General features: G+C 46.3%; 1 protein-coding gene across 2 annotated transcripts; it reads left to right on the top strand.

The window, feature by feature from the left end:
- The first annotated feature begins 13,626 nt into the window (after positions 1–13,626).
- Positions 13,627–17,210, top strand: LOC108789540 (transmembrane protein 11, mitochondrial-like). 2 transcript variants are annotated; one of them, XM_018559582.1, is made up of 2 exons: positions 13,627–13,805; positions 16,661–17,210. In XM_018559582.1, the coding sequence occupies exons 1-2, from the start codon at positions 13,780–13,782 to the stop codon at positions 17,175–17,177; spliced, it is 543 nt and encodes a 180-aa protein (XP_018415084.1). In that variant the 5' UTR covers positions 13,627–13,779; the 3' UTR covers positions 17,178–17,210. The 2 variants fall into 2 exon arrangements, with proteins under 2 accessions (XP_018415084.1, XP_018415085.1); XM_018559583.1 differs by having other exon boundaries at positions 13,627–13,813.
- The last annotated feature ends 2,846 nt before the right edge of the window (positions 17,211–20,056 follow it).

The raw sequence follows: 20,056 nt of genomic DNA, 5'->3' as shown, positions 1-20,056 counted from the left end.
ATGCTCCCATCCTGGGATTATGTCAGTCATGGCCTTGTATTCAGTCTTTTTTAGTCTCTTCAAATGTTAAGAGGACTTGTTTTATCGTTCAATCTTGGAACACCAGTGTAAAGAGGCATTCTCCACTGACCACCAATGTAAAAGTGCAATTTTCCACTGACCACCAATGTAAAGGGGCATTCTCCACTGACCACCTATGTAAAAGTGCAATTCTCCACTGACCACCAATGTAAAGGGGCATTCTCCACTGACCACCAATGTAAAGGGGCATTCTCCACTGACCACCAATGTAAAGGGGAATTCTCCACTGACCACCAATGTAAAGGGGAATTCTCCACTGACCACCAATGTAAAGGGGCATTCCCCACTGACCACCAATGTAAAGGGGAATTCTCCACTGACCACCAATGTAAAGGGGAATTCTCCACTGACCACCAATGTAAAGGGGCAATTCTCCACTGACCACCAATGTAAAGGGGCATTCCCCACTGACCACCATTGTAAAATACCCCGTCCTTCAAGGTTTGAGCTCCCTGCTCTATAGCACCATTTTACACGGTTTCTTCATTCCTCTTACCTCATGCATCACAGTTGGAATGAGCTTTGGGCACACATGCGCTTTGCTTTGTTCTCTAAACACTAGACAGGTAACCTGGAAAAAAAAGTTGTTTTGTTTTGCTTCGGATTTATAATTCTTTCTGGTTTCGGGTTCGAACGCCTTTTTGTTTAGTTATTCGGATCTATCGGAATTTCGTTTTAGTTTTGGACTGGGTTTTCTGATTGGCCAGGAAAGAGTCACTTATCTGATTTAGTTTTATTTTGAATGAAATTCAGATGATCTGAAATTTGTTACAAGAACATTCGGATTCGTTTGCATTCAGCCTCATTGGAACTTGGACATTCGGATGAATTAACAAAATTTGCATTCGGAACAAAACGAAGTGTAGCCCCCATCACCTTCAGGCTGTTCCCGGTGTCTAGCATTGCCTGTACCCCCCTGGGCACAGTGTGACTCTGTCATATTGTGGGACAGCCAATGAGAGGCAATGTAGTGTATGTACGTACAGCAGCCAATCACTGGGTTTGTCTCAGCCAGTGGTGCATGCTGGGATAGGGTACATATACTGGTGGGATTTGCCATGTGCTCAGACTAGCCGGGACCAGTCATGGAAAAGGGCTGGGTGCTGTTCAGCCTGCCCCCCAGGCTAGGCTTGAGGCCAGGGGGTGGGCATGGGCTGGTGTGAGGTAAAAGGTTTCCCTGAGACCTTCAACATGGAGGAGGTCTGTCTTGCCGTTTGAGGAAGAGAACCGGGACCAATGCTGGCTCTTGAAGTACCCTGGAACTAAGAGGTCTTCCGGAGTATGGTCGGTGTCTTTCCTGCTTGAGGATCTGTATCCATCCTGCTTAACTGCTACATCAGTTGCTGTTCGCTGTCTCCCAAGTGGATCTACACTGATCTTCCTACAAGGTTTGGTGAGTCTGGAGCTCGTCAGTTACCCCTGGAAACCTAGAATCCCTATAACCTCTCTCCCCAGTGAAGATGTTTAATAAAAGGTTATTCAGCATTTTACTACTGGAGTGGACATCAGTTTGTGGGCACCAGAAGAAGGGTGGTTAGTGCTAATGGGTGGGCAGCTGTCAGGGTACCATGTATCGGGCGTCTCTAGAGACGCCTGATCGCTTGTATGTAAACAGCCATCGCTGGCTGTTTACATGCTCACAGTTTCCTGTCTCATGTGCGCGCTGAGTGCCGCACACAAGAAGGGGGAGGGGCAGGACGCCCTCCCGCTCCTAGCAGACGTCCATCCGGCCGTTCACAAACGGCCATGGACGGAAGGTGGTTAATATGCCCACACAGGATAGGGTTCTATGCACACAGTTTATTTGTTACACATCAACAAAACTACAAACCCCCTCAACCCCCCACAGGTTTAGCAGTGAAGTAACAAACCCACCGTTGGGACAAACACACACCCACAGCCAGGGGGAATAGCAACAAGGAGGGGTAACAGGCCTGCAGATATACGGCAGGCCTCAGGATACAAGGAGAGTGGTCAGGTACAAGCCGGGTTGTTAACAGGAGGGCAGCACGGTACAGGAACAGGATTCAAGGAGAGTGGTCAGGTACAAGCCGGGTCGGTGACAGGAGGGCAGCGCAGTACAGGAACAGGATTCAAGGAGAGTGGTCGGGTAACAAGCCGGGTCTGTGACAGAGTTGCAGATAGGTAGCAGGGCTCAGGTAGCAGGCGACACAATACTGAGCCAGCTTCCTGACTGCAAGGAGGGCTTAAATACCCTCCCAGGAAGCACCAGGTGATGGGATGATCAGTCACAGCCTGGGCACACCCGCAGGTGAGTACTGGAGCTGCAGGTTCCTGACAGTTCCTGGCTGCTGGAGACACCCGCAGGCGAGCACAGGAACTGAAGGACCTGGCTCCAGCGCCACCTGGGGGTGCTCTGGATCCTGACAGCAGCTGAAGAACATACCCTAGACAAACTAGAGATGAACCGGGCATCCAGCATCTCTTTCGGGGGTGAGCGCTGCAGAAGTTTACATGTTTACTTAACACAGCCTTGCCTGTTTCCACCAATTTATTAGTGGAAATTTAGTATCCGCTAAACTGAGACATTGAAGCTTATTAAATGATCAGTGTAGTAAAGAAGTGGCCTGAAAATAGCAACATACAGTATATGTGGAATATAAAGCTTTGGGGACTGCATCGATGGGTATTTGTTTGTGTCAGAACTACCTCTCTACCCATACAAGTGCAAGGGAATGCTAAAGCAGCTTGATGCAAGTTAGAAGGAGGTCAACTGCTAGCCAAATACACCAGTCAGTGAACTCCAAGGCCCCTTTCACACTGTCTGATCAGGAGGGGATCCGTGCATGGATCCCCTCCTGATTGGAACAAATGTCACCGTTGACATCTGTGTCTGTGCAGTTTTCCCCTCCATCTTGCAATGGAGGGGAAAAACTGGCATTACTAGACCCATGTTAGTATATGGGCAGCCAAATCGAAATGGACAGGCGTCCGTTTACATCCAGTCATCACCCGATCCGGCACAATCAGGTCGAGGGAACTGGATCTCCGATTTAAGCCTGTCCGTTTAGATCCGGCTGCACGTAGGCTAAGAGTGGGCTTCCGATCAGGTCTGCCGGAAAAGCTGACAGACGGACATGATCGGAAAGCCCGTGTGAAAAAGCCTTAATGAACTCAGAAGCTTCTTGAACAGATTTGAAACACAACTGGAATGCACCTAAGAGCAAGCTGCTCAGGCCTTACTTTTGAGTTGTAATTTTAGAAAAAATGAACAGCATATGGTCAGCATTTGAGAGCTAACAACAGTGATTTGTATTGAGACCAGTCTATTTACATTTTTTTCCTCATGGTCCCTGTGTGTGTAAAGTAGACACAGCTCCAAGCACACTCCCATGATAGACTACAATCTCACGTTTAGTTTACTAATTTGTATTGAAATTATTATTAATCACAGGAGTGAGCTTGGAGCGGTTACTACTTTACAACACATACAGGGACCATGGGGAACAAACATAGCCACCCTTCAGAAGGAAGGACAGTGTCAGCTCCAATGCAGAGATGATTTGAGGATCTGCAGCTGAGTGATACACAAATAAGATACATTTTTGTTAATAGTTAAGGTGCTTGAATATATTTTTAAGATTTAACTCCTGAGTTTAGTGTCACTTTAAAATCAGAATACTAGCTAACACTTTTTAAACAGTTACAGCAACAGTTTCTCTTTTTTCCTTTGTAAGCCCTCGGTCAGTGTTAAATGGTTTGTCTCAACCCTCTACCTGCCACTTAGGCCGCATTCACACCTGCATGTTCCAGGGACACACGTCACGTCTGCACGTTCATGTGCGCTGTGTTTGCCACTCGTCCCCATTGGGTTTAATGGGGCCTGAACGCGCAACATGGCAAAAAAGCTCATGTATCAAATTTGGCGACATAGGTTCTGTGTTTTTGGCTTCCGGAGGAAAAATGTGCATCTTCCTGGCCACGTTTGGGGTACCATTATAAATTAATGGCAACGTAAGCGCGTTTTGCGAGCTTGTAAAATACACTCATCAACATATTTAGAGCCGACATGTGACACTGAAGCTGTCATACGTCGGCTCTATTAAGAACTGAGTGATCACATACCTCTGATCGCTGAGTTTCCGATCATCTCCCTGCGGAGAGCGGTGTCTGTCAGTCACTACCCCCACAGGGATTCCCCCCTCCCCTCTCCATTCATCCAGCACTGACTGGAGGAATGGACAGGGAGGGGGTAGGCAAGCTGTCAATCAGGCAGCGGGGTGATCCCGAAAAATATTGTGGGGATCTGTCCCAGCTACAACACGGCTCTGCGTTGTCAGCATATAGCGGGCTAGAGGAGTTTGGGGTCACAGAAGGGCATTGGTATATGTCTTCCTGTGACCCTAAAGAGAACTTTGGCAAAAAAAGGTTGGGCCATAGTTCTCTTTTAAAAGGGAAGCTGAAAAATAACACATTTGGACTACATTTAGGAGGAGCAAATTTGCGTTTTGGGATTCCAGCAGCAGGGACCTATGAATTCCTGCAACATTAATCCCAGATATGCAGTTCAGAAGCGACTGCTGTCACCAGTTCAAGTTAATGATCGGGTGACAGTGACCACATTTGAAAGCGGCAGTCAGCCAGCACACCACACCACATATAATTGTATGTGATATGACCAGGGCCGGCATTAGGCCTTCAGGCGCCCTGTGCGAGAAAGCTTTACAGCGCCCCTCAGTGACCACACCCCTCAGTGGCCACACCCTTTAGTGGCCACACCCCCAGTAACCACACCCATTTATCACCCATATTTTTGGTAAAATATAAAAAGACGGGGTCACGTCGGGTAAATAGACACCAAACATGTCATGCTTTAAAATTGCGCGCACCCGCAAAATCGCAAAAAATTACCATGCCCAAAATTGACCATAGGTGACGCTTTAAAAGCTTTTACCGCTCATCAGTTTAGTGTTATCAGTGATTGATAGCCCTACAATTATTGCTCTCATTCCGACGTTCGCGGCGATATGTAACATGTGCGGCGTAATGGGCGAAATCGTCGTTTTCACACGTATGCGCACCCGACGCCTGTTTGCATGCGTGTATGTATGGGGGGGACTTTAAAAAAAAAATTAATTCTTTTTTATTTGTAACTTTACATTTTTGGGGGGGAAACTTTATTGCTATCACATAGGGGGGTTAGAAAACCCCATTATGTGATAGCAAAATATGTGACAGGTCCTCTTTATGGAGACATCAGGGGTCTCCAAGACCCCTAATGTCACCTAGGACCCCCCTGAAGAAGCTGATGAAGCAAAGATCTGCTTCATCAGCTTCTCTCCAGCATCTGAAGCTGGAGAGTGACACAAGAATGCGGAAGTGATGTAATATACATCAGTTCCGCATTCTGACAGCGGAGAGGGGACCGGAGGGAGCTCGTGTACCGAGCTCCCTCTGATCCCCTGTGACAGAGGCCATATGCTGGTCCCGGGCTCGCACTGGGCACAGCGGCGCCCGGGACCAACTTGACAGCAGGAGGGGGGGGAGCCGGGGAGGGCGCAATTCACGAGACCTCATACAAGCTATCCGCCGGCTCTATAGCGGTCGGATCGCTTGTATGTTAACAGGCATCGCTGCCTGTTTTCAAATAACGGGCATTTCCCGCTCGCGAGCGCCCAGCGGTGCGCGCGAGGGGGCGTGGCTGAGCGGACGTCTAAAGACGCCCGCTCAGATCTAGAGAGCTCCTGGCCGGCCGTTTTTTTACAACGGCCGGCCGGGAAGTGGTTAAAATCATTTTTTTAATTTTTTTATTTATTTTTTACTGTTGGGGGGGCTTTGGGAAATATTAGGGGTCCAAACAGACCCCTGACATTTCCCTTTTAAAATAGAAAAGAAATTGAGGACACCAAATCCTCAATTTCTTTTTTAGCAGCCTCAGCACTCAATGAATGGGAAGCACTCAGTACAGAGGCTCCTCCCATTCATACTTACTATCAATAGTTTCTGAATGGGGAGGAGCCTCTGTACTGAGTGCTTCTCCCCATTGGTGAAATCTTGGATGAACAGGCTGCGATGTAAATCACAGCCTGCTCATTCATAACTGGGGACACATAGCAGAGAAGCCGCCCCCTGGATACGATTGCATGAGGTTAGGAATAGATCACTATCCCTTGTTGCATAATAATGATGTTACTTTTTGGCAGCTCCTATCTCTAAATAGAACTGTAACTGTGCTATATCACCATCTAATTAGGCGCTTTGTTTGATTAAAGGTTAGCTACACTCAAAACTGATATCTCTGGTTTGAGTGGGTGTTAATTCAATGCTTCTGTTCCCCAAGCGTGCCTAAAAATTACACTCTGACAGCCTCAGTTTTTTTTTTTTTTTTACACATTTTTTAATCATTTTTTTTTTTTTATGTTTTCTTAATTTTTTGATATTTTTTTTTACTGTTGGGGGGTGTTACGGTGAAATATCTGGGCCCTGACATTTCCCTTTTTAAATAGAAAAAAAAATTGAGGATACAGAGTCCTCAATTATTTTTTTCTGTAGCCTGAGCACTCAATGAATGGGAAGCACTCAGTACAGAGGCTTGCCATTCATTCAGAAACTGGTGATGGTAAAATATTTACTATCACCAGTTTCTGAATGGGGAAAAGCCTCTGTAGTGAGTGTTTCTCCTCATTGAGAAATCATGAATGAACAGGAAGTGATGTAAATCACTTCCTGTTCATTCATAACTGGGGACACGTAGTACTGTGTCCCCAGTTATTTACACACACTGGAGTGATTAGACGATCACTCCAGTGTTTGTTCTGCACAGAGGATCGGTAAATATCATTGTTATTTACTGACCCTCCGCTCGGCCACGCACAGAGCCGCTGTCCTCCACAAACTGACAGGATGACAGCCTTCCTGAAACTTGTGGCTTCTCCCCGCCAGCCGCCGCTCGCTTCTCCGCCCCCCGCCGGAGATTTCTTTTCAGATCCCCGCTGCCACAGCCCCTACAAGCGGGGGACAGCAGCGGGGATCGATGCAGATACAGATCCCTGCCTGGATGAGAGGCTCCAGATGCGGTGCCAGCGGGGACGCCCGGTATTTTTGTTAATAGCGGTCATCAGCAGCTTGTGAGCCGCTGATGACCGCTATTAATTTAAAGAGGACAGTCCAGGGAACAGTTATATTATAAGTTAATGGTCGCTAAAGCGACCATGAGCTTATAGCAGAACTGTAAATGCCACCTCCATACGGCATACTGACCTGGCCAGCTGGGAACAGTTTTGTTCCACCGTATGCCTTACGGCGGTGGCAGGGAAAGGGTTAAAGATAAGAACCGAAGGACACAATTAAGTATGCAATTTAATATCCTCCAACCATCCCCGTTATCCTGGAAGATTCCTAGAAACAGAGTTACCAGGTACCTAACCCTAATTTTCTCTGGTCATCTTCCAGGACAGCATCAGAGAGGATAAGCAAAAACCATACTCACAATTAGGCAGGGGACCACAGCTTGCAAAACCTTTCTACTGAAAGCCCAGTCTTGTTTGGCAGACAAGTCAATTCTATAGTGCTTGACGAATGTCAGGAAGCTGGACCAGGTGGCAGCTCTGCAGATCTGATCTGGTGTAGCCCCTGATCTTTCTTTCCATGATGAAGCCAAGGTCCTTGTGGAATGCGCAGTTAGATGGCCTCATATTTTGAAGATCATAAGCTCCCTTAATAGCTAACTTAATCCACCTTCCTATAGTGCTTTTTGGAGGCCCTCAAGCCCTGCCTTGGTCCCGAAAAGACGACAAATAGATTATTGGACTTCCTGCTCTCTTTTGTCTTGTTCAGGTATTCTAAAACACATTTATGGACATAAATGCCTTGCAAGGCTGCCTCTTTTTCATTGGATGGATTAGTGTGAGCAATCATAAAGAACAAGAATAAATTGGTTCGAAAGGTGCTTTCAGGAAGGCCTGTACGGCAATCGAAAGGATCCAGGTTGGAACTTGTTCAGATTTTGGTGGCCTTGCCCTCGCCACTGCTTTCAGGTTCTTCTGCCAATTTTTGTTCAAGGAAGTTCAATAGGGCCGAGATCTGAACCTTAAGCATACTACAAGATAATTTTTTCTCTACCCCGTCTTGTAGTAATTCTAATATCGAAACCAATGTTGGTTTACCTAAGTGGTTGTTGGATAACAGCCACGATAAATAGGTTTTCCATACCTTGTTGTAAATCGCCATTATAGACAGCTTTCTACTTGAGATGAGGGTAGAAATTACCCTGTCAGACAACCCTTTCCTCAATAACAGGTCCCTTTCAGTAACCAAGCTGTAAGGTGTAGATGGCGATGTAGCAGATCGGCCTACATTGGAAGTGTCCATGGAGGTTTGACCCTCAGTCTCAGAAGAGGTGCAAGCCATGGCCTTCTTGGCCACCAAAGTGCGATCACGATGACTGTTGCTCTGTCTTCTATAATTTTATAGATGACTTTTGGAATCAATCAGAATGGAGGGAAAGCATATGTCAGCTGAGTCTCCCATGGGTGTAAAATGTGTCCACCCCCAGGCTTCTATCCTCCTGTTGCAGAGAGAAGAACTGATACACCTTCCTGTTTGCTCTGGATGCAAAAATATATACATTCGGCATATCCCATTCTCTGGCAATCATGTGGAACATCTGATTGTCCAACTCCCATTCCGACTGCCGAAAAGCCTTCCTGCTTAAGGCGTCTGCCACAGTATTTCATTTCCCTTTCAATTGTATCGCAGATATTGACAAAAGAGTATTTTTTGCCCACAGTAGGATACCTTCTGCCACGGACATGAGGAGATGGGACCTTTTGCCTCCCTGTTTGTTTAAAAATGCGAGTGCGGTTGCATTGTCTGATAAAATCTGCATATGGGAGTCTCTGATGAGGGGGGCGAATTTCAATAAAGCACACTCTTTGGCTTTCAGTTCCCTCATGTTTGAGGACTTGTGGCTTCAAGAACCCTGTATCATGTGCTGCAGAAAGTGGGTTCCCCAACACCACACCCTTGCATCTGTCGTAATCTTCAGTGGATCTGGTTGCCTCCAAGGCCTCCCCCTGACAGATGCTTTGCCTTCAGCCATCACCTGAGTGACTGGATTACTGTTCTGGGTATTGCTACCTCCATGTCCAATGACTCTATATGACCATCCCATTCTGCTAGAAGAATATTTTGAAGGGGTCTGGCATATAATTGTGCCCAAATTACTGCCGGAATAGCCGCAGTCATCAGACCCAAAATCCTCATAATAACTCTGAATGATGTTTTTGTCCTTAAACAGAGAATCATTGTTTCTGCTGAGATTTTGCAGATCTTCTCTACCGGAAGGAACGGACAAGCATTTTTCGTATATATTTGGTAACCTAAAAACACTACTGATTGAGAAGGGTTCATTTGCGATTTCTCCGTTTATCAACCATCCTAGATTTTTTAGGTGGGCTATGGCCGTTAAAACATTTAGCCCGAGCACATCTTGATCTTTTGCAAATATAGTAGGTCGTCTAGGTATATTATATACCCCTGTCCCTTCCAACCTGAGAGGGACAAGTGCTTCTGCCAAGATCTTTGTAAAAATCCTTGGTGCTGAGGAAAGAAAGAGCTTTGTATTAAAAATGCAAGATCTCCCTTGGACGCTTGATCGCAAACCTCAACAGCCGTTGTGATTCTTCTGCAATAGAGATGTGCAAATAAGGATCCCTTAAGTCCACCGTGGCCAGAAACACCCCTGGAGTTAACAACTCCCTAAATGTATAAATCGATTTTATCTAACATTTCTTGTAACAGACAATCCTGTTCAATGGCTTGAGGTTCAATATTACTCTGAATTTTCCTGAGGCATTTTTCCTCAGAAAGACATGGGAACCCTTCCCTTTCCCCTATTACAGGGACTGAAACATTACCCCCTGATCTAGTTCTTGAAGAGACATTGTCATCACTTGAGCCTTTTCCGGGTAACGAGAAAGGTGAGTAATCAAAAATCTTGATGGAGCAATCTGCGACAGTTCGACTCTGTAACCCAAACTGAATAAGTTCAGAATGAAACTGTTGCTTGTTACATTTTGCCAATGTGGAAGTAACTCCCTCAATCTTCCTCCCACCTTGGCTACCCTGTCATTGCGTCTTGGGGAGGTAAAAAGAAAACCGCCTTTTCCCCTTTTTTTGTGTTTCCAATTCTTACTCTGGATTTGCCTGTTCCCTTTCTTTCCTCCGGTTCTGCCCATTCCGGCTTAATCATATCCTTTAATTATTGATGTACAGGAAAAGTCTGACCTTACTTAGTCAGTTGGACTCGATGGACTGTGTCTTTTTTCAACCGGACTAACTATGTAACTATGTACCCCTCATACAACCTATCATAGACTGATAGTTGACCTTGGTCTTCCGTTAAGTCCATTGTTTCCCACACAGCTTTAAAAAGCTTGTTGGTCTCATGAGAAGGGAATAAATATCTGTTGTGATTAGATTCCTCTTCTTCTCCTGACTCCGCACATTCCCCATCTTCTGAGCGAGAAGAAGAATCCAAAACTTTATTAGTCAACTCAGCACTAATCATGTAGCTGATTGAAGACCTGAAGAGGAAGGGCCCTGAACAGCAGATGGCCCCCCTATCATACCAACACTATCTTGAATCACAGAGCAGAACGACTGGAAGGTCAACACCATTTCCTCCCTCATACAGTCTAAACGGTCTTTAAAGATGCCTGAAGATTCATCCACCACTAGCTTCCCCACACAGGACTGGCAAAGCGGCTTCATACAAGAGGAAGGATATCTAACATTGCAGGTGGCACATCTTTTGCTTTGGGCATGTGTGATGACTGAAGAGAGCAGGGATCTTTCTTCAGAGGCCTTGGTCTGAAAAACACAACACCAGAGCCTCTATTGAGTATCATAAAAATAGCCCCACGGATTGTTATCCCCGAAATAGTGTGCCGACCCAACCCCTCATACTCAGACAAGTCCCCATGCGCAGAGAGTACAGATAGGAAAGGAGATTAACATTTTTTTCTCTCCACCTACCTTAAAACTGCTAGCAGTTGGATCCACCAGATCAGAAAAAAAAACTGCTGTAGTATTCGAGTCTGTGCTTAGAGGTATCATCTGCAATGATGACTCCAGCTCCTGTCCCCCGCTCCTGATGCCTTACCTTGCAGGTGTGGAAAATGCACGGTTTCTGCGTCCTGCTGCTTCTCCCATCCTCCTGGTTACCGACCACTTTCCGTAGCGTGGACCGAGCGGCTGAATGGGCGTATTACTTTGCGGCCATAAGTATTGTCGGCCCGGAAGTGCGTCACCCTGCCACGTCACTTCCGCCTGCTTCGTCACCTCCTCCTGCCACCATACTTCTTCCGGAAGTTGCCCTTACCACATGGAGAAGACCAATGACGGAAACCTGTGCAGAAAAAATGCCATCTAACTACTGCCTTTCCACTCTTCAACTACCGCGCACACGAGTCGCCTCGTAACGCCACTGGCCGCCGGGGTTTATATGGCCAGGATAGAGGTGCCTGGCGGCGACAGAGGGGCGGCAGTGCACGCTGAATCCACCTTCAAACCTGGAGTTCCAGGCCGCAAGGTAAGAATAAACCTTAGCCCATGTAAAACCAGGAGTCAGGGCAGCAGTATATACTAGGGAGGACTCCACTGAGACCACTACACCAGGAGGATGGTTGCCATACATTCATGAAGGAAACCTCAGGCCTTTTCGCAGCGCGGCAAACTCAAGGACAGGTGGGGGCTGCCCTGGAAAACCCTGTCATGTGCTCCTCAGGTTCACTGTCCCTGGAATGCAGAACCCACAACACGGGAGGCCCCTGCAACTAGCACGAAGGGGTGCACCAAAAATTTTGGCCACCGAAACACATTTTCCGAAAATGGCACTTTTTATTTGATAAGAATACTTATATTGTGCCTACAAGTTAAGGTAAGTCTTTAATTGGTGCGCATATTGGGGGAAATGGGTGTGGTTACGGGGGTGTGGCCACTAAAGGGTGTGGTCACTGAGGGGTGTGGTCACTGAGGGGCGCTGTAAAGCTTTCTCGCACAGGGCGCCTAAAGGCCTAAGGCCGGCCCTGAGGCTGAGCTCTCCTTCCACAACGCCCTGCTCAGCCTTCTGCACAGATCAGGAAAGCAGTGTATGGTTGGAGACAGCTTTCCGTCGTCACTGGAGAACGAGCCGGGGTAAGGGGGATGTAACCGTGTTACAGAAATATGAAGGAGAGACCCTTCCCCAACCGTTTTACAGAAACATAAAAGGAGGGACCTTTCCCCAACCATATAATAATCGTTAGCTGCAGCTCTAAAGGAGAGACTTTTCCCCAACCATGTTACAGAAATATAAAAGGAGGGGCCTTTCCCCAATCATTTTACAGAACCATAAATGAGGGACCTTTCCCCAACCATGTTACAGAAATATAAAGGAGGGACATTTCCCCACCCGTGTTACAGAAATATAATGGAGAGTCATTTCCCCAACCATTTTACAGAACCATAAAGGAGAGACCTTTCACCAACCATGTTACAGAAATATAAAGGAGAGACCTTTCACCAACCATTTACAGAACCATAAAGGAGGGACCTTTCCCTGACCATGTTACAGAAATATAAAGGAGGGGCATTTCCCCAACCATTTTACAGAACCATAAAGGAGAGACCTTTCACCAACCATGTTACAGAAATATAAAGGGGAGACCGTTGTACAGCAATATAAAAGAGGGACCTTTCCCCAACCATGTTACTGAAATATAAATGGGAGACCTTTCCCCAACCGTTATACAGAAATATAAAAGAGGGACCTTTCCCCAACCGGTATACAGAAATATAAAAGGAGGGACCTTTCTGCAAACATCTAACTGAACCATAAGGTCAGAACACACTTTTGTAATGCAGTGCATTGTGGCAGGTTGTGCGCTTTTATTCGGAATGGAACCCCAACACACAAAGGAAACACAGCCCCAATGCACACATGTTGCAGTGCACCACAAGGCATAGTAAACCACTACCATGCATTGCTGAGTGCTGCATTGGAAAAACATGTCCGTTCTTCTGCATTGGTAGTCCATTCATAATGAATGGGCTGCTCTAATCTAATGCATGTTGATGTGTTAACACAGCACACAAGAAATGGTGGAAATGAGGCCTAAACCAAGTACATTTCTCCAAACATGTCACAAATCCATAAAGGCCAAAACACAGTTTGGCATTGCAGTGCATTACAGCATGTTACATACATTCATTTTGAATGGCACCTCAATGCATGAAGGCAGCAAAACTCTGATGCACATGTGTTGCAACACGCCACAACACATGGGAATGCGCTACCGTGCATTGTGGTGCCCTGCGCCAGAACAAAATGCTGCGTGTTCAGTCTCGTGTTAATGCGTTAACATGCATGTGGTAACGCATTTGCCTTATTAAAAGGCAAAGTTGTAATGGGCCAGGCCATTTTTTCTGTCATGTCACAGAACAAAGCAGGGCCATTCATTCCTCCAGCTGTGAGGAGCGGGCCCCGCCATGGCTGGTTATGAGGAGGGATGAGTCGCCCCCCAGCGTCCAGCGGCTGTTGGCAGTAGTCTCTGACAAGATGGATGCCGGGGCTTCATAGTGAGGACAGGCCAGGATAATGGAGGACACCCCCCGGGCCGGTTCTGGTTACACTCCGCTTCCATAGTGACGCAGGCGCCTGGAGATGGCGTTCGTGCAGCCTGAAGCACGGCTAAAATGGCGGCGCTGGAGGTAGCGGAGAGGTCAGAGGGTATTGCTAATCACATCGTTATTTCATTATGTGCATTGTACATGGCTCCGAGCTCTCCGTGTATCTATGACTTAGACTTTGTAATGTTTTATTTCTGACATCCCGAACTGTGCCCGTTGTGCAGTGTCTCTCCTCATTCTCCTTACACTGGGGGCCCTTTATCTGCCCCCCCAGCACAGACAGGGGCCCCGCTCAGGCTATGGTGGATGTGAGGCATGTCCGTCCTGCTCCTCCTTCCCATGTCTCCTCTACCAGGACACTCTCCATGGTTTGTCCTTGACAGATCGTATGTGCTGCGACCCTGACATTGACAGCTCGCTACTACTAACCCGTCATAATGGAGATTTGTAACGATCGATAATCTTTTCTCACGTGATCACATGTCATTATTATATGGGTGGCAGATTGTATGAATAAAATGTGACCTGACATTGTGCAGCACAGCGGTTGTGTGCAGATGTTTACCAGCTATTTATTTATTTCCAAGTCTTCATCAAAAGTTCTTTATACAATTCTGAGACATTTGCAGAGTTGTGTATTATTATTATTATTATTATTATTACACTTGTGTTTGTGTGTTAAAGCCCCACTCCAGGCAGGAAAAAAGAAAACCCCCCCCCCCCCAGCACTGCATGGGTTAAATGCTTGCCAAGTCTAGGGGTAGAAGAATAATGTATTCACATTCCTCATTCCCACAGGCTCCATCCATCTCTGTGACCGATACTCTGAAGTCTCTTCTCTAAGACACTCTAACCGGCGGTGGCGTGCTGATGTCATCAAGTACAATCCAGAACTAATAGTCGACCATTGTATGTGAAGACGGCGTTGGATCGCCCACAACCCGGAGCGTCGGAGAGAAGAGATGAGCAGGGGAACAAGGTTATTATTACAACTTCTTCCTCTACATCCAGACTTATCAAGAGTTTAACCCTTCCAATACAGGGAGGGGTATCTGCAGGGTGTACATTTTGTGTAATTAAAACACAAAATCTTCTTAAAGGATGAGTACGCTTTAAAACAAAGGTCACCTATGCTAGAGACCCCTTTAAGGTGATATCACTGCTCACTCCCTCCACGTGCAGAGATGAATACTTCTCGAGTTCCCAGACTCCGTGGATTGTTTACATCCAGCGTTGTGTTGTCTTCTGGTCGCACTTGCACAGTACATCCCTATTGACTTCTATGGGGCTCATATCCCATCCAGGAGACATAGGTAGACAAACACGATAGAAGCCAACACGGATGTACTGTGCAGGTGCGTCCAGGAGAAGAAGACGTCCAACACAGCATGTAAACAAACAATAGAGTCCGGGCCTGTCAAAACTCGGGAAGTATTGATCTGTGCATAGGAAGTGAACAGTGACATCACATTAAAGTGGAACCTTCAACATTACCCACTGCAGTAGGAATTCATCAAAACTGAAGCAGACAGAATCTGGATCAAATGCCTATAGTAACCAATCAGCATCTATCCTTAGTTTGTCCACTTAAGCTTTAAAATGAAGGGGGGAAGCTGATTGGTTGCCACGGACAACTGCTCCAGATTCTGTCTGCTCCAGTTTTTATTAAGTGCCTCTCTGATTACTTTACCAGACATTTCAAGGAAACCTGTCCTGAGCAGAATATGTAGGCTGCCCTTGCTGGCCATTCTGTTCGTATTCTAGTTGTCTGGCTATCACAATGACCCCTTTGGCTTCAGTACTTTGTGTCACTGGCCTGAACCAGTAACACTTCCTTCTTTACTCTTTCTTGATCTGCTTAGTTGCTTTGGGTCAGTGAATCAAAGTACAGAAGCCAGATGATCAGCATAACAGGCAGCATTTTCAGAAGGAGCTCTGCAACCGTAACCTACATGCTTCTCTTAGATGCAAACCTTTCACAAGAGTTTGTGACTTAACCCCTTCATGAATGAGCTTGTTTTTGGTTTCTGTTTGTAAATGACTGACACACTTGACATTTTTGCTGTGTGATTCTTCCACGTCAGTAATATACTTTCTTACAAAGTGCACCCTCACAAATTATATATATATACAAAACGGCCCACGCCTGAAAAGGTACAGGCACTACTTTGGGCCGTTTTGTAGGGCGTTTTCCATTGGAATACAGCCAAGTAGCCTTTGGAATCGCGCGACGGTCGCGCGTCTTTTTTACCCCGAATCGCGGTTAAAAAAACGCGCGACGGTCGCACGACAGACACGCTTTTGCAATACGCCTAGGTGTGAACCCAGCCTATCTCTCGATCTATACGAGCTGTCAGAATGCCGGCAAAAGCCGACATGTGTGTCCGCTTTGCTGTGACTCTCAGACACCCGATATTAAGGTATCGGGTGTCTGAAAAAGGTTAACCCTTTCAGTAATGGATCTCTAGATAGTTAGACATCCATTACTGAAAGGTAACCGCTGATTCTCAGCGGTTAGCAGCCTTCTAGTGCAGCAAATAACTCGTCACGTACAGTGTACGTGACGAGTCATTTGGTCCCTTTGTGGCTGGACGTACAGTACGTCTCCCGTCACGAAGGGGTTAAACTCAGGAGATTGTCACCAGAAATGTGTAGAAATGGCCAGAAAAAGAGTTCTAGTTCCCTTTATGACAGTACAGGGAATAGTAGTGACGTAGGGGTTGGCGGATCAAACCACTGAAAATAGCCAAGCATCCAACACATCAGGAAGAGTTTTGAATGCTGATGGTTCCTCTGCTATGGTAGCTTTGCAGGTGAGTGAAGATCAGTGATGGGAGAGGTAAGTATGAACTCTTTGCAGGGGGCGCTTTTGTTTTTCAATGTGATTTTAGGAATAGAGGGGCTTAAAAATTCTAACAAGCTTGTTTTTCCCTTTTATGTTTTGCAGGATTCATCTGCCACATATGGATTACTATGTCATTCATGAAGTTTATGATGGCGACTTCCCCCAAGAACAGTTTGAAGCAGAATTAGATGCTGCACTGGAACACCAGTATCGATATATTGTAATTGAACCAGCACGCCTGGGAGATGAGACTGCCCGCTGGATTTCAGTGGGCAATTGCCTACACAGAACTTCAGTTGTGACAGGAATTGTTTGTCTTTTGACACCCCTTGGCCTTCCTAGCTCCTCTGCTCATTATTTAGGACTACCAGCTGGAGCCTTAAGTGTGGTATGCGCAGCCCTTTATGGTGTCTCCTGGCAGTCCGATCCATGTTGCCATTATCAGGTCGATCTGAGTGGGCAAGAGCTTGCACTGCTCCCTCCAGGGACTCTAAGGACTTCATCTCCCATAGTATTGGTCCGCAAAGAAGACACACAACGCAAAAGACTACACAATTTCATTGCACTGACTGCCCTAGTATATTGTGCCCAAAAGGTTTTTGAATTGTGTACAGACTAGTAGCATAAATGTTCTTACAGTAAAGATACTGACTAATTATTAGGCCTTCTCGTTTCTATCATGGGTCTGTATTTGTAACAATATAACACATTTCTGGCTTGAGAAGGTTTTGCATCATAGATGCCCCTAGTGCAGGGGTCAGCAACCATAAACACTCAAAGAGCCATTTGGACCCGTTTCCTACAGAAAAGAAAACACCGGGAGCCACAAAACCCTTTTGACATCTAAAATGAAGATAACCCTGCATATATAGTTTTTTACGTTTATGCTATGTATAGCATGTACTGTATATAGGTATATGTGGGCTTAGAAACGCGATGGACTCTGGGCTTAGTAACGCGATGGACTCTGGGCTTAGTAATGAGCTGGACTCGGGGCTTAGTAACGCGATGGACTCGGGGCTTAGTAACGCACTGGACTCTGGGCTTAGTAACGCACTGGACTCTGGGCTAAGTAACGCACTGGACTCTGGGCTAAGTAACGCACTGGATTCAGGGCTAAGTAACGCACTGGACTCTGGGCTAAGTAACGCACTGGACTCGGGGCTTAGTAACGCACTGGACTCGGGGCTTAGTAACGCGCTGGACTCTGGACTTACCTGAGACCCCGCAGAGCCCGCCTGAGTGTGACCCCGCAGTGCACACCATAGATCCTGCACAGCCCATCTGAGACTCTCTATGGTGGGCTCTGCAGGGCCTCTGGTCGCCGGGGTCCCTGCACCTTCTCCCAACTCCTCTTACCTGCTGCTGCTGGGACCTGGCCTCCTCCACCCCCTCCCTTGCCACTTCTGCCATGCCACCCCTGGTAGAGCTGATACTCATGTAAGAGGCTGCCCAGACCCCTTAAATGGGTACCGGCCATACCCCCCTGATGGCGGTGTTCTATCAAAGTTTGTGAGTATGTTACAATGTGTAACGTGGTCACACATTTCAATGTACTCCCGCCCAGTTTTTTGGCGGTGGAATGTGTGACCGCCAATAGGTAAAGCATTCCAATGCTTTCTCAGCTGTTCCAGGGCAGATAGGCATCACAGATGGTATGTGCAGGAGAACTGATCTGCCCTGGAACAGCTGATCGGTCCTGATATGTCACTTCTATCCGACTCTGTGAGTGCGATCTCACATTCCACCCCACTCAAAGTCGGATAGAAGTGACATTTCAGGACCGATTAGCTGTTCCAGGGCAGATCAGTTCTCCTGCACATACGATTTGCAATGCCGATCTGCCCTGGAACAGCTGAGAAAGCGTTGGAATTCTTCACCTATTGGTGGCCAAACATTCCACTGCCAAAAAACTGGGCGGGATTACATTGAAATGTGTGACCATGTCTCCGCTCACTCATTCCAACCTAGTCACAAACTGGGCGGGATTACATTGAAATGTGTGACCATGTCTCATAGTTACATAGTTAGTCAGGTTGAAAAGAGACACAAGTCCATCAAGTCCAACCTATAGAGATACAAAGAAAAAAAAGAAGAAAAGCCTAAACAGAACACTATGCCCACAATTACCCAATGTTGATCCAGAGGAAGGCAAAAAAAAACCTATAAAGCATGGTTCAATTTACTCCAACAGGTGAAATAATTCCTTCCTGATCCCCTAAGGCAATCAGATATTCCCTGGATCAACAATCTCTGATGCTTAATATACCTCTAAGAACTCAATATCCAGTAATATTCTGTGCATTTAGGAATACATCCAGATGTTTTTTAAAACAATTAACCGAGTTAGCTAGAACAAGCTCCTGGGGGAGTCTATTCCACATTTTCACAGCTCTAACTGTGAAGAATCCCATCCCTATGCAAAGGTTAAACCTCTTTTCCTCCAGACGCAAAGAGTGCCCCCTTGTCCTTTGCAGTGACCTTAACGTGAATCATTTGGCACCAAGTTCTTTATATGGACCATTTATGTATTTGTACATGGTGATCATGTCCCCCCTTAATCGTCTCTTCACCAGAGAGAACAAATTCAGGTCAGCTAATCTTTCCTCATAGTTGAGCTCCTCCGTGCCTCTTATGAGTTTGGTCGCCCTTCTCTGCCCTTTCTCCAGTTCCACAACATCCTTTGTGTGAACTGGTGCCCAAACCTGAACCGCATATTCCAGATGAGGTCTTACTAATGCTTTGTAGAGGGGCAGGATTATGTCTCTGTCTCTGGAGTCTAGAGACCTCGTATAATACAAGAAAGTATTTTGCTTGCTTTAGAAACTGCATCTTGACATTGCATGCTATTATTGAGTCTATGATCTACCAGAACACCCAGATCTTTCTCCATCATTGACTCCCCCAAACATACTCCCCCTAGATTGTATGACATATCCATGTTTTTAGTCCCCAAGTGCAGAACTTTACATTTATCAACATTAAGCCTCATTTGCCAAATAGTTGCATTCAGATCTGTTTGTAAGTTGGAGACATCCTGTAAGGACTGTATTCCACTACATAACTTGGTGTCATCTGCAAACACAGAAATAGTACTTTTAATCCCCAATTCTATGTCATTTATAAATAGGTTAAACAGAAAGGGGCCCAACACTGAACCTTGGGGGGACACCACTAACAACCTCAGACCATTCAGAGTACAAATCATTGATCACCATGTCTCCGCTCACACATTCCAACCGAGTCACAAACTTTGAGAGAACAGAGAAATAGATTATAATAGGGAACATTACAGCGTAATGTTCCCCATTATAATCCACTTTTCTAATTAAATTAAATAACAGCAGTTATTTATTTTATTATAACTGCTAACTGTTATTACCCGCCCTCCTCATTTGGGCTCACCTGCCAAGCCTCACACCCAGCATCCCAGCCAGATGGTGTGCACTGCAGGGGGCAGGGCATGTGACACACACTCCTCCCCCCCCCCCCCTCAAC

Source organism: Nanorana parkeri, unplaced genomic scaffold (assembly GCF_000935625.1).
Source record: "Nanorana parkeri isolate BGI_ZX_2015 unplaced genomic scaffold, ASM93562v1 scaffold405, whole genome shotgun sequence".
Lineage (NCBI taxonomy): Eukaryota > Metazoa > Chordata > Amphibia > Anura > Dicroglossidae > Nanorana > Nanorana parkeri.
This window is presented reverse-complemented; position numbering and strand designations above follow the sequence as displayed.

What these genes read in the sequence shown, in the direction of transcription:
- LOC108789540 (XM_018559582.1), top strand. Translation starts at nt 13,780, where the DNA reads ATGGCGGCGCTGGAGGTAGCGGAGAG. An exon ending in GCGCTGGAGGTAGCGGAGAG is followed by an intron (nt 13,806 to 16,660) that starts GTCAGAGGGTAT and finishes TATGTTTTGCAG; the next exon opens with GATTCATCTGCCACATATGG.